Source organism: Mercenaria mercenaria, unplaced genomic scaffold (assembly GCF_021730395.1).
Source record: "Mercenaria mercenaria strain notata unplaced genomic scaffold, MADL_Memer_1 contig_3152, whole genome shotgun sequence".
Taxonomy (NCBI): domain Eukaryota; kingdom Metazoa; phylum Mollusca; class Bivalvia; order Venerida; family Veneridae; genus Mercenaria; species Mercenaria mercenaria.
In genome coordinates, this window is record NW_026461266.1 from 9,739 (window position 1) to 24,080 (window position 14,342).

Consider the following 14,342-nt stretch of genomic DNA (forward strand, 5'->3'; position numbering starts at 1 on the left):
CACTAGGTCAAATTGAAGAAAATACTTGTTTACACTTAAGAGACCACATTTTTGGTCCAATCTTAATGAAAATTGGTCAGAATATTTGTGTCCATGAAATCACTAGGTCAAACCTGCTTACACTGTTATGGTGTGTTTCTCAGGTGAGCGACCTAGGACCATCTTGGCCCTTTTGTTTAAAACGTCAGTCGAGCAAAAAATCAAGTTTAATCAGCTTCTGCATTGTAGAAAAAAGATCTGAACGTGATATCTACCATACTGCCGTTTTGTTTCAATAGCATTTCAGTGATAACATGTTCTCCTTAAGTAATAGAAAACGTCCAAACATGAGGAGTGTAAACTACTTCAGACTTAATATAAAGGTCAATTTCCCTGGGAGAATATTAGTCTCGCCTCGGGTTCGAACACGGTACTGCCATGTTACATTTCAATTCTAACATTTTATTCTTTTAAACTGAACCTAATAACAACGAGCTTATGTTTAATATAGTTAAATTACTCTACCTGAAAAACTGTTTACTACGCTTGTTGTATTGACAGCGTATAACTTGTGCCCTCAAGCTTGAAGTCCATGTATTTTTCATAACCTTCCCCATTGTTATTCCTCGTCATTTCAAGCCGAATCTCGGTAGTACCTTGGCTAGCCAGTTCCTGGATATATTTCAATCCTGATAACGAGCAAGTTTCAAAGATTATTACAACATATTTACGTTAGCTATATTTTTGTATGCAAAAAAAAAACGTTGATTTTCATAAAAACAATATTTGTGTAATCATATCAAGCGCGGCCTCGTCTACGAGAATATACGCAGCATGTGACGTCATTCTCGAAAAAACAAAACATTGTCCAAAAAATATTTCAAAATTGGACACTTAAATTTAAAAGAAAAAAGAACATTAAATTAAAGGTAGGATGGTAAAGATCAAAACATAATCGACAATACTAGATCTACATGATTTTTGACTAGATTCAACAATATTTTAAATAAAAACTAGGAACTGAATTTTTATCGGAAAGCAAATTAGAAATGAAAGTGGGTTTTTTATCATTTATTTTGATTTTCGGATCTTCTTGAAAAGCAAATCACTGATTTTATAGCAAGCTTCTGTAAACATGTATAGGATTGAATGTTATTTGATGTGCTTTTATACGGGTATAAACCATACTGAGACTTCTTGAAAGTCACCAAAAAAATGCTAGCGCGATAAATAAATGTATTCAATATTGGTATATTAACTGTTTACTAAAATAAATAAATCCCAAGACTTTCAGAAAATCAAAATAATGTCATGATATCTATCTTTTCAACATCCTAATGAACATTTCCAAATTAAGACGAAATCGAACACGGAGGTCGGGAGAAAGGTGATAATGAGGGGTCGTTTCAAAATCCTTTATATTTGTAAATATATAACAAATGAGGCGTATCGTTTCTGTTAAATATTTATTAGTTAATCAACACAGCACACATGAGATCATGCAATGTGAAAATAACTAACGGAAAAAGATAGGTTCGATGTTACTGTAACAGTATAAATATGTTAAAATAACATTAAGATTTATAAGAAAAAATCATATATATATATATATATATATATATATATATAGGTATTTTCTACATGTTTATCACTAAAATAGATAACCATTCCCGATCAAAGAGATTAGTTCATTGGCAATTATATCTGGTTCATTCATGGTTAAAGGCAAAAACAGTAAAAATACTCGGCAACTTCCGTATGGTTACGTATTCTCAATGGACAATTCGGCAGCCTTCGGACATAAAGTAGCTCAACCGTCACATAACTTTCCTTAGACACCGAAAAATGCCGAATTCGTAAAAGGAAAATACTTTGTTTGCCGATTGCAGTTAAGGGTTGATTACCATAAAGTTGTAAAAAAATCACCGTAATAAAACAGGAGAATACGTGACAGTACTTACCCAGCCAAAATTCCCCATTTATGTCACCAAAACCATTTTCATATTCAGTGAAATTTCGATAGAATTCTATTGAACCATCAAACCGGTTTTGAATGATCTATGTAATAAAATTTGAATAATATTGATACTATTTACTTATTTAACATTTCTAAGCTGGTATTAAATACCTTAATAAAAACAGTAACACATTATCTTTAAATAAAACAAATACCAGTTGACTTACTCAGCTGCAATCAATTATTAACACACTGTGTCAAATAGCATGGCATCAAATAACATGTTTTTGACACATTGCAGTTGCCAGACAAAATGTTCGCTCTTTATGACGTTTACGTCACACAACAATTAATAATGAAAATGTCATTAAACAACGGGCAAGATGTGCAAGTTTGAACAAGGCAGGCACACCCCAGTCGCGTATGAACTTCCTAATAATATTATGGCATTACTTCATGTGCCGCAATTGTTTTAAACATCTAAGATTATCGGCACAGTCACATTTGCTAAAATACTATAATTTATTTACTTCACATAGAAAAACTTACCGTCCAGGCGCCTCCGTCTACTTCCATGTCACAGAAGACTGTCAACATGCCACGTGATTTCAACAATTGAATTTCGTACGTTCCACTGCCTGCGGCGGGGTCTCTGTCAGCAATGTCTTTACAATCTGTTATTTGTACTGCAGGAATCTCTTTAGTAAAGAAATCCAAAAATGATTTTCAAAAGGGAGTATGAAGAAAGCCATCTCTCAAAGATTCAATTGAGACACGTTGTGGCCACTGATTTTGAGGGAATCGTTAATATTATGTATTAATATCCATAAGCAATTAAGCTATATATTTTAATTCTGAGGCATGTAAATTAAAAACAAGAGCATAGCCTCTCTTTTACACAATTAGACATAATGTTCTTAGAGCAAAAGCAAATGAAATCACACGAAAAGTGTCATTTGTTGAAGACAGTTCAAAACCAGACAAGAAAACAGCAGAATAATGCGATCATGAAAATGTCTTATTTTGAAAAAGATCAAGAACTACTATGATATCAATTAACTAATTAATTGTACAAAACATTATTAGATCTGTAAATGTATATTTGTGTTTGTTTTAGGTCTACTTAGGCATTTAGGCATAGCATTAGTCTTCAGTTTGTTTTTTCCTGATACATTTTGTCTGTTTCCAAGGGCTAAAGTGTAATATCTACATATTGTTCGTTTTAGTAGATGGAGATTTTACTGTGAATTGTATAACGTCATTTTTATGATAGAATATTAATATAAAACTACTTTAAAGTTTAATTCTGTAATAGATATTTGTTCTCTAGGTCTCTCATATTTCTTTTAAGAAAGGTTTGCATGAATATTTATGTGTAAATATAACTTATTATATTTGTATTCATTCAGAATGAGGCTATAATAAACATATCTTGTCTTGTCTCATTCTATTCATACCTCTCTGTTCGCAAGTAGCCGTCTCCCACTTTTCATTCAGCTGACATTTGACGGACTTCTGCTCTGTGACAAAACCTTCATGACAATATACAGACGCGGTGTCGTTATACTTGTCAGATGCGTCAAGCTTTGCCCATCCGTTTGGTATATTAGGAAGTCCTACACACTCTGTAAATATGACATTGCATACATTTAAAATAGATATTCTCCTCATGCTATACATTGCCTATATTAGGCACACACTATAATAATGGCATTGCTAGCATTTAAAAATAGATATTCTCCTCATGTCATACATTGCTTCCATTACGCACAGGCTATATTAATGACATTGCGTACATATAAAGTAGATATTCTCCTCGTGTCATATATTGCTTCCATTACGCACAGGCTATATTAATGACATTGCGTACATATAAAGTAGATATTCTCCTCGTGTCATACATTGCTTCCATTACGCACAGGCTATATTAATGACATTGCGTACATATAAAGTAGATATTCTCCTCATGTCATATATTGCTTCCATTACGCAGAGGCTATATTAATGACATTCCGTACATATAAAAGTAGATATTCTCCTCATGTCATATATTGCTTCCATTACGCACAGGCTATATTAATGACATTGCGTACATATAAAATAGATATTCTCCTCATGTCATATATTGCTTCCATTACGCACACGCTATAATAATGACATCGCTAATATAAAAAATATCTAAAGCATCATGCAAAAAAAAATGTATATAGATATGTATATAAATCCTCTACATACGATAAAACGATACAGCTTTCTTTTAAAATAAATCCTCCATTTGCCTCAGAATTTAAATTACTTAAACAAAAACAATATTTTTCAAACGTCACAAAACAACATTACCGAAAATCTATTTGCTTTGCTACATCTTTTAAAATCATTGCCAACGCTGTGCTAAAGACCACCTTCCTTTGAACAGAGACTATCTGTCTTTAAAGACCATGTTTTATTTCCTATTCTTACACGACCCAATTTGTTGTCCTTATAAACAAACATACAAATCTGAGAAATATTTGGTCAGGTATGTACATAATGATACTTGACAGCGTGTTAGAATCGGGATAATGAATTTGAAACAGTGATTTGCTCTTAAATAAAATCATTGTTTAAATGCTTATAACACTCGGCTGTGTCCTCTTGATATAATTCCTTCGCATCTTAACTCCAAACAATGGTTTGATGCAACGACAAATCACTGTTTGGGATATGCTATTTCTTTATTTAAGGCATGTAGTGTATTTTAACCTATGAATAAAGACCACCTTCAAATAAAGACCCTGGGCCTCCGTGGCAAAGTGGCAAAGCCGACTTCAAATAACTTGCATCTCACCGATGTGGGTTCGAGCCTCACTCGGAGCATTGAATTATTCATTTGAGCCTCTATCATTCTATTTTCTGTTAATATAATGACTTACTGATGTCTATGCACAGAAATGTATCTTTGTAGTTAACGCATCTTTGTTTTTCTGAACACGTACTTTCACCACACTTGCCTGCCATATTCTGAAATACGCAATTTACAAAGTGAACTATGTATTCTAGAACATATATCTATTGTTCGTAAGTATTGGCCTGACACTCATGAATATTCCGTATATTTCCGCAAATTAATTCCCGATGTCCAAAGCTAAATAGCGATATGACTAATGCGTATGTATTCCTTTATAATTTAAACAATGTCGCATGTGCAAGTAGCTGTGCGGACAAAGCATTTAGCTGTCAGTCTCGGTGTTGTGGGTTCGAGTCCTGCATTGGACCATCTTTTCAAATTTTAGCTGCAAACTTATTACTATTAGTTCAAAACATTGCCACACTTATTTGATGAAACTTTATGGCCAATACACATGAAGTCAAGTTATCCTTGTCGAAAATGATGAATAAAAATCTTTAAAATAATCTTAGATAAAAGGCAAAGGTACTTGTCACCAGCGTTTCCAGAAAATAAATGCAAGAGAAAACAATTAGAATTCGTGAAATAGACGTTTTATTTCATGATTCACATTTATGAGCCATTTGTGGCGTCTAAACATCGACGTTCATTTGGCACGTCTACGTCATTTCCATATTTCAAATATCATTGTGTATTTCATATATTTCAACTGAAGAAGTTTATTGAAGCGAAACATGTTTTGACAAGACTGTGCTGGTTTATGGTATAACAATGAAATATGTTACGTAAATATTGTAAGAATAAAAGCAATATCGATAATATAACATTACATTGACTTTAAAGAAAAATGATCAGATGTGATTTTGAGCTCGTGGTAACGTGCGTGGCAGTTGGACAGCTTACCACTACACCACCGTGTCATTGGTTATTTGTATAATTTATTTCAGTAATAAAGATCTTTTTAAGATACAAATAAATAGTACTGCGTATACTAATGGAAACCCCAGAAAATATTGGCAAAGATTAATGAGCGCAAGGTCAATATTTACGGACAATACTAAGTGATTTATTTGGATTTTACTATTAAGTAAAAACCTAAAGGTTTGAGTGTCTTTTCCTTCGAAAAGCTTTCATATTTTTTCATGAAAGTGTGCTTATTTGGTGACGCCAACCAACTTATTCAACATAATAGATAGATACATAGATTTTCGAGTTGTTTTTTTAAATTTACTTCATATTCTTTCTCTTTTAATTCAAAATATTTCCTTTGCATTGTGTTTACATTTGATTTTTTCTGACAGACTTAGTTTACAATCTTGTTGAAAATTTTATTCGAATAACAAATGTTTTTAAGATGACTTAAATAATATTTCCTTCATAGTAAGAGTGAACAATTTAATACCTTTATTAATCAAGCTTTTCAAAAGGCAGTTTTTCATAGATAATTTAGTACATTCAGTATGCTTACTACACTATATTGTGAATTATATTCAACTATTGACAGGTCGTGGATATGATTTTGAAGAAAAATTGATTTCTGATTAAGAAATAGCAAAAAATAATAAAATAAATAAAAAGAAAAAATATATCAAAAGAAAAAATAACATCAAAGATATGGGTCTTTGGAACTTCAAAATTTTACAAATTAAACAATGAGTTTGATTTTCCCTTTTTCTCAGAACGTATGAAATTTTCTAATTTTTTTTTTTCAAGGAAAAAATCCAATTTCACTTTTTTCTTTTAAGCATACGGTTGAATCGTATTGCATGTACCTCAAAATAATATAATTTTATCACTTATATGGCATATATTTCATAGATAAGGTATCGTCAGAGTGTCCAATAAAGAGATATGACTGTTTAGAAATTTGTTCATCTTTTGTTTACTTTTTTAAAGAACATTGAATTATTACTCTTTAAAATTGCATCAATAAATATTCAACGAAATTCACAGAAGACCTTTTCTAAAAACAAGCGAATCAAACGTAAACATGGTTAACTTGAAATGAATGCTTAGCGTATTAACTTCCTAATAATATTATGGCATTACTTCATGTGACGCAATTGTTTTAAACATCTAAGATTAGCCTTGTCGTTATTTCCCTATATAATGAAATTTATTACTTCAAATGGAATGGAATGGCTACAAACCATTGATGTAATTTATGGTGAAATAAATTCATAAATATAACATATTTTACGTACGCATGGCCACTCTGTAATATCTGAGAAAATGGCACCGGCTTTGTCTTCAAAGGTCGCTTCTGGAGAATCCCCACTCACGTTATTCAGTTTGCAAGAACGCTCCTTTCTATGAAAGTCAAATGATTTACAAAGTTTGTAGTAGAAGCAATGTCTCGCGCAGTCGTGATGGACATCCACCTGTGTTTCAAGTATTCCGTGTCCAATTAATATTATATTAAGATTTTTCTTTTTTAACTGAAAAGTCTTACACGTGTCTTTCGTGCAATAATTACAGTCATAGAAAACTGCAAAACACATTAGAACAATCAGTTTTGGAAATATTCCTGACATTTTTGACATTCTGACGGCTGTTTCATTAAACGCAAATTTTCAGTCAATATTTTAACAGCGTTTCTCTATCCCGATATGACGAGTCCTTTTCTGTTATGCGATCATATTCTCACTGGAAAAGTATTTGAATTTTAAAACTCATCCCACTTGTGTATCGCCACACATAAAAACAGTCAATTTTCTAATTAAATATCATCTCTACGATGATATGCAATTAATATTGAATCGAATTCAGTAACTTGGAACATTTTATGGAATCTCATTAGGTCAATTGGAAATATTTATGTATTTCCTTACATCGCACGAATGTTAATTTCAGAAATTTATAAGAACTCTGACATATATAACATACACGTATCTATGAGTTTCCATACACTTTACACATAAATGAAACAAAACCTGAAAGGATAGTTCAAGCTATACACCTATGAATTTCGACTGAGCTATGATCAGAATTAAAATATTAATGTCACATAGAACTACAGCTCAGTGTAATTATACCTTTACTTATCCGTCTTGTGATGTACTGTAACAACTGTTCACAAATTTTAAATTTTTACCAGCAAAAGAGCGATGTCTTCCCTATGAGGTAATGAAAACAGTTCACTTCATTGAAAATTGTTAAAAACTATCTTTAATATGTAAATACACTGTAAAAAAATCTGATGCATTTAAACCAAGGTAAATTGTATACTTATAGGTTATTAACTTTGTATGTTGATATATGTACGAGTTCTGCAGCGGTAATATTGCGCGACTTTAGGAGCGCAATATTATCCGCGAAAGAACGAGTGCATTATCCACATAAAAATTTGATAACCTTTTAATTACATATCAACTATCAAATGATTAATTTATATCTAAATTATCGTTATGTAACGAAAGACAGGGAAAATTATTGGAAAATGATTTCGCCGAAAATGCAATAAACAAATCAAACTGACTCGCATTATTATTTTCCACGATAATGACGTCAACTTGGACGTCACGCAGTTCTTTCCATTACAACGTTAATAAAAAATTCCACGTCCGATATTAAAGCGTTCCATGTTATGATATGTAAAAATATTGCACAATCGCGGTCCATTGAAACCCAGTTGTAAAAATTTTAGTTATCTTGCCTCCTACAAGTTTCTTGCATTTCTATTGGTCAATAGACGTCACGTGGAGACAGGATATATTCCATATCCTGCTAGTACATTTCAGATATGAATTTAGATTTAAAAAAAAATAGCTGCCGCTTTGTTAATTTACAAAATATTAGATTATGGCATGTAAGTAAAGGGTAGTCGGCAAGATAAAATCATTACACAGCTTGTTGGTGACAGGATACGGGATATACGCTGTCTCGAAAATCCATATCAGGCTCGAGCTCCGCTCTCGTCTGATATGGATTTCCTCGACAGCGTATATCCCGTATCCTGTCACCAACAAGCAATGTAACTAACAGTATGTAATAAATGCGAATATAACTGTCCTGATTGTTCCAATATGGAAACAAACCAAAGCTGAAACTCGGTATTTCGAATTAACACGGATCGAGCATTTTACTTCGATATAAACGAAATTCGATATTTTGTCCGAGTGTTTTCTGGACGGGACGTGACGGAGTTTTGGAATAAGTGAGTTCGAGATATTGAATATAAACTGTACTATATCATGTCTAAAGTTTTCATTTTAAAGGCAGAGCATCAGCCTCAGTGCCAATATAATCTTTATTTCTTATTTTATCTTTCAAAATTATGACATTCCTTGAAACAAAAAGCCTATCAAAATAATACCAAAAATAGTTAAAAATATTCACTAAAATGTTGGTTTTTCACATTATTTTGCAGTCATACTTAATAAGTTAAACATATATACCAAAATGTGAGTATCGTGTAGATTCAGTAAGTACATTTGACATCTCTATGGTATTAATTATAGAGCGCATTATTAATGCCTTTACGTGCTAAAAATAAAATTTTGGGCTAAAATAAGCATCACGGTTAAATGCAGGGTTTGAAAATACATACTTAATGAACTGAGTTTATGTATGTAATTAGATAGATGTATTGCTGTTAGTTAACCTTGAAATTTTAGCTTCTCAAAACGTTGTATTTAATATTTTTCATGTTATATTATATTTATTTTGGATATCTATCCAAGGCACGGGCTGACTCTCATTGTGATTGCATAGCTGCAAATTTCAAAACGTGATAGGATTATATTGATATAAACACATTCCCATAAAACACAGTTTTTTTTACCTTGGAAAATTAAAGAGAATTCGTAATGTATTATAGAACATTTCACATTTTGTTTAATTGCAAAGCACACTCTCTGTTTTAGTTCAAATGCATATATACCCGCTTCTAGTTCTTTATTAAAATGACGTGTTGATATAAGAGTGTTTTATATTACCTATGATAAATGTTAAAATTCAAATATATGATTCGTCTTTTATATTGAATGTAATATTTCATCATTTTTATGAGCTATATTGTCACATTCAACAAAATGAGTGAATGCCATAACATTATCACAGAAAGTAAACAATGAAATATTCATTGCAACGTTCTGGTTGAAACATTGTTAGTACCTGTGAAATTAATCTAATTGGATAATGTATAAAACATTAATGAAAACCGATCCCATTATACATAGCATGTGTTTATATAATTTTACCGTAAAAATACCAGTGTACACCTTTTCTTTTTGTTAACTTGTGTGAGATTCTAACATGATCTGATTCATTTTCTTATTAACCAATGAAGGCTGAAAACAGTGAATTATTATACAACAATTCACTGTTCTGACGTCACAATTATTACGTTATAGCGTCAAACGGCATAGCAGCGCGCTGAAAAAGAAACCAATTGAAAACGGACAAATATTTAATAAATGCCGTTAAGGATATACTTTAAAGTCCTTGGTAACGTGTTAGAATCGAAATAATATATCTCATTTAGTGATTTGCTCTTGAATAAAATCATTGTTTGTGGATCAGATGCGTATTATCATATCACCCTGGCTACGACCTCGTGATATAATTCCTTCGCATCTGAACTCCAAACAATGATTTATTCAGCGACAAATCACTATATGAGATATATTATTTCTAATATATATGCATGTATATATTCTTCTTTACATAAAGGTTTGATACTTCCATATTCCAGTTTGTATATTAAGCCAGAATGTTTGATATTGTCGCAAGTCCAACCTTCTCCTCATGAACCGCTTGATGGATTTTCATCAAATATGGTCTGTAGCATCATTATAAAATCATATTCCAATGGGAAATTTTGTGTCCTTTTACAGGCCGCTTTAAACGACTTCTTTTCATAAATTGCAACACGGATCTTCATCAGACTTGGTCTGTAGCATCACTATAATGTCCTCTCTTAATTTTGTTCAAATAGGGACAGTAGGCTCCTTTCAGGAAAAACTGAAGCTAAAACTAAAAATAACTAAAAACGACATCTTCTCATTAACCGTTGCATGGAACGTCGTGATACAGATCAAAAACATCATTATTAGGTTCCCTCTAAAATTTATTCAGATGGGGGCGCTTGGTCTTTTTAAGGGGCCACTAAAGCTAGAAATAAAAATACATTTAAATGACTTCCTGCATGGTGGTTCTTCATTAAACTTGGAATTTATCAAACTTATAAATTCCTCTCCCAAATTTATTCAAACAGAAACAGTCGGCCACTTTAAGGGGCTTCTAATTCTAAAAATAGAAATGCCTACTTCTAAGAAAACACTTGATAGATCTTCATCAAACGTGGTCTGTATCATCATGATAAGGTCCTTTGTCTCTTTATAGAGGGCATTTGAGCTGCATAATAGAGACACCTTTAAACAACTTCTTCTCATAAACCACTTGATAGATCTTCATCATGATAAGGTCCAAACGTGGCCGGTAGTATTATCATAATGTCCTCCCCCAAGCTTGTTCAAATGAGAGAAATTGAACCATTTAGCGACAGCCAGAGCTGGAAATAGAAATGTCTTTAAATAACTTCTTCTCATGAATCGCTTGATTGGTTTTTATCAAACTTCGTCTGCAGCATCATTGTTAGGTCCTTTACCAACTTTGTTCAATAAGGGGCGATAGGCTCCTTTAAGGGGCTGCGAAGGCTAAAATAGAAATACTAGTACCTTTAATTGACTTCTTCTCATGTATCACTTGATAGATCTTCTTCATCAAACCTCGGCTGGAACATAAGTATATAGTTCTCAACCCAAGTAAATGGGAATACTTGGCCTCTTTAAGATGCCACTTAAAGCTAAAAAAAAAAAGGATATCTTAAAACAACTTCTTCTTGTCTGCCTCTTTTACGGGCCACTGGCTCCACTTATATGCCACTGGAGCTTAAAATAAAAAGAAATACATTCAAATAACTTTTTCAAATGAATCTCTTAATTGATTTTAATCGAACGTAGTCTGTAGCATAACTGAAAGTTTCTCCACTAACTTTGTTCAAAATTTGAAACTTGACCCCTGAAAGATGCAGCTACAGCTAAAAATAGAAGAAATAACTTCTTTTCATGAACTTCAATATTTTCTATGCAAGTTACAAAAGCATATTTAAATAGTCGCATGATCACTTAGCCTTTTAATTAAAACGAAATTCTACTGCATTCTATTCTATGTTTGACATTTAGCAATTAGATGCCTTTAACATATCCTCAGCTGATTTATATCTGGTGAATAAATCATAAATATCAAATAGTCTGATAAAATAAATAAATGATAGATTTGAAGGTACTAATGAATATTAAAAGCTTTGATGCAATTTCATTGAACAATTCTGTCGACATTTACATAAAATTCATATAATGTTATGATGACTATAATCAGTATCTCTCCATGATTCATTCGAAAGTTTTTAACCCGCAAAATGTTAGGCCGGTTAATAATTCAATTATTCTTATGTATTTTTTGTTTTAGTTGTTATAGTTTTCAGTCTCATTTAAGTATACCTCCGTTTATTTCATAGTATGTATATAAACAAAGTCATAGCATAACATCGACATATATTTATAGGTTATTTGATTTGTATCGAGGAATATGCATGAGTTCTGCAGTGGAAATGTTGTGCGACTTTAGGACCGCCATATTATTTCGCGGAAGAACGAGTTCATATCTCTCGATGCAAATCTCATATTCTTTATTACATACGCATCTACATTTAAAATCATTATATAAATGATACAAATCTGTTATTAAGCCTGAGTGAAATTGAAAATATCGTCGTTAAAGAACTTTTACATGCGACGACATACATGAAACTGACATTCCATTGAAAGTAAATGCAGTTTTTAAATGAGTATGTAATAATACACAATATAGAGTCTACGAAGTACTGTAAGTTTTGGGCTGTATGGGCGAAAAAAGCAATTATGACGAAAGTGTTAAAAAAAGAAATTTAGAATAGTGAAATATGTATTTAATCATTAAAAAGATTGTTCATAAATTTTTCCATTGTTACAAATCATTTTTTTAGTTTTAAGAAATTTCCATCCGACAATGATACATTTGTTTAAAATAACTTCAGCTAGAAATCCAAAAGCTAAAGCTAACTGAAAAAATGCCAGTTTAAGAAGTTTGAAATGAAAGGGTTTTTTAATAATAATCCAGATATTGATTTTATATTTTTGTGTTGGGCGGGAGGTGATCTGTGTTCTGGAAAATGGCTTTCCCTGTTTGATATGTGTCCTTGTTTTGGTATAAAAAGTATTATTTCGATGAACAATTTGATATGGGCTAATTGAAATATAGGAAATATTGAAATGAATGTTTTATCTATCCTGAGTTTATGAGTTATTGATATCTAGGTGACTTTTTCTAAACGTAGAACACACCTTGCAAGACCAGAAAAAGAAAGGAAACGCAATCAGATTTTAAAGGGAAACAATTCTTAATTTACCTGTTCCATACTAGTTATCCTTCTTACAATGACTGTTTACCTATGATAATTGTTAAACTACGAAAACAGCTAGTTTAAGGCCAGAACAGGGCAGCTTGAAAGTAGAGTAATTACGAGTTTTACAAACGCAAAAAAATACAGTAGGGGGTTAGCGCAATAATTGGCCGATTTGACTTCTGAAAAAAAACCAAGTGATCGAGTATTGCAGTAGCAATTATACAGAAATACGGCGGGCAGTTAACCTAACCAGTGTTCCTTGATTCTGTACCGGTACAAACCTGTTCTCCGCAAGTAACGTAACTGCCAACTTCCCCACATGAATCAGTGGTGGAGGACTAATGATTTCAGACACAATGTCGTTTATCAAATAGTCACGGAGAACATACGCCCCGCCCGGGGATCGAACTCACGACCCCGCGATCCGTAGACCAACGCTCTACCTACTGAGCTAAGCGGGCGGGCTAGCTTTTATGCTGAAGTTTAAAATAGGGGCTACGGACCACTGGCGCCAGACCAGAAAGAAAATGCCTCTTTACATGTTATACCCTACCCCTAGGGATTCTGTAAGAACCATGGACTCATGAACGGGAAAATATACTAACCCGTTTCAATCGTACATTTCTAAACGTAAACGCGCAGTTAGGTGAATGGGTACCTAGTATATTGAACAAGCGATAATTTATCTTCCATCGTGCACTAGTCACATTGTCTCAATGTTCCAAATTGCTGAGATTATCAACATATTTTATGCTTTCGTCAACGTTACAGTAAAAACTTGCGAGACCTTCCCTAATGAACATCCGGTCTAGAGGTCACGGCAGTGTGCACATGTTTGGCGAAATGTAAACAAACAAAAACAGAATTTTTAAAAATCACAATTTTACACTAAAACTCGAAATGATGAATGAAATTCATCTTGTATATGATCTTTAATTTGAAATCGTACATTGGTCTGCATCTGTTCTGATTATTTTATTCATTTTGCACATTTATGCTGCATTTTTCATATTTTAGCGAACACATGTAGTAAAATGACGATTTTCATACATTTTCACAACAACCAATCA

At 32.4% G+C, this 14,342-nt stretch overlaps 1 protein-coding gene across 1 annotated transcript; it reads right to left on the bottom strand.

Annotated features, from left to right (window-relative positions):
- Positions 1-519: 519 nt before the first annotated feature.
- Positions 520-4,933, bottom strand: LOC123543005 (ficolin-2-like). Its single transcript, XM_045329063.2, has 5 exons — positions 4,849-4,933; positions 3,394-3,561; positions 2,486-2,634; positions 1,941-2,037; positions 520-668 (listed from the first exon to the last, which is right to left on the bottom strand). Exons 1-5 carry the CDS (start codon positions 4,931-4,933, stop codon positions 520-522), a joined length of 648 nt encoding a protein of 215 aa, XP_045184998.2.
- Positions 4,934-14,342: the final 9,409 nt, after the last annotated feature.

What these genes read in the sequence shown, in the direction of transcription:
- LOC123543005 (XM_045329063.2), bottom strand. Translation starts at nt 4,933, where the DNA reads ATGGCAGGCAAGTGTGGTGAAAGTACGTGTTCAGAAAAACAAAGATGC. An exon ending in GGCTACTTGCGAACAGAGAG is followed by an intron (nt 2,635 to 3,393) that starts GTATGAATAGAA and finishes TCTTTACTAAAG; the next exon opens with AGATTCCTGCAGTACAAATA. An exon ending in TAGACGGAGGCGCCTGGACG is followed by an intron (nt 2,038 to 2,485) that starts GTAAGTTTTTCT and finishes TTTATTACATAG; the next exon opens with ATCATTCAAAACCGGTTTGA.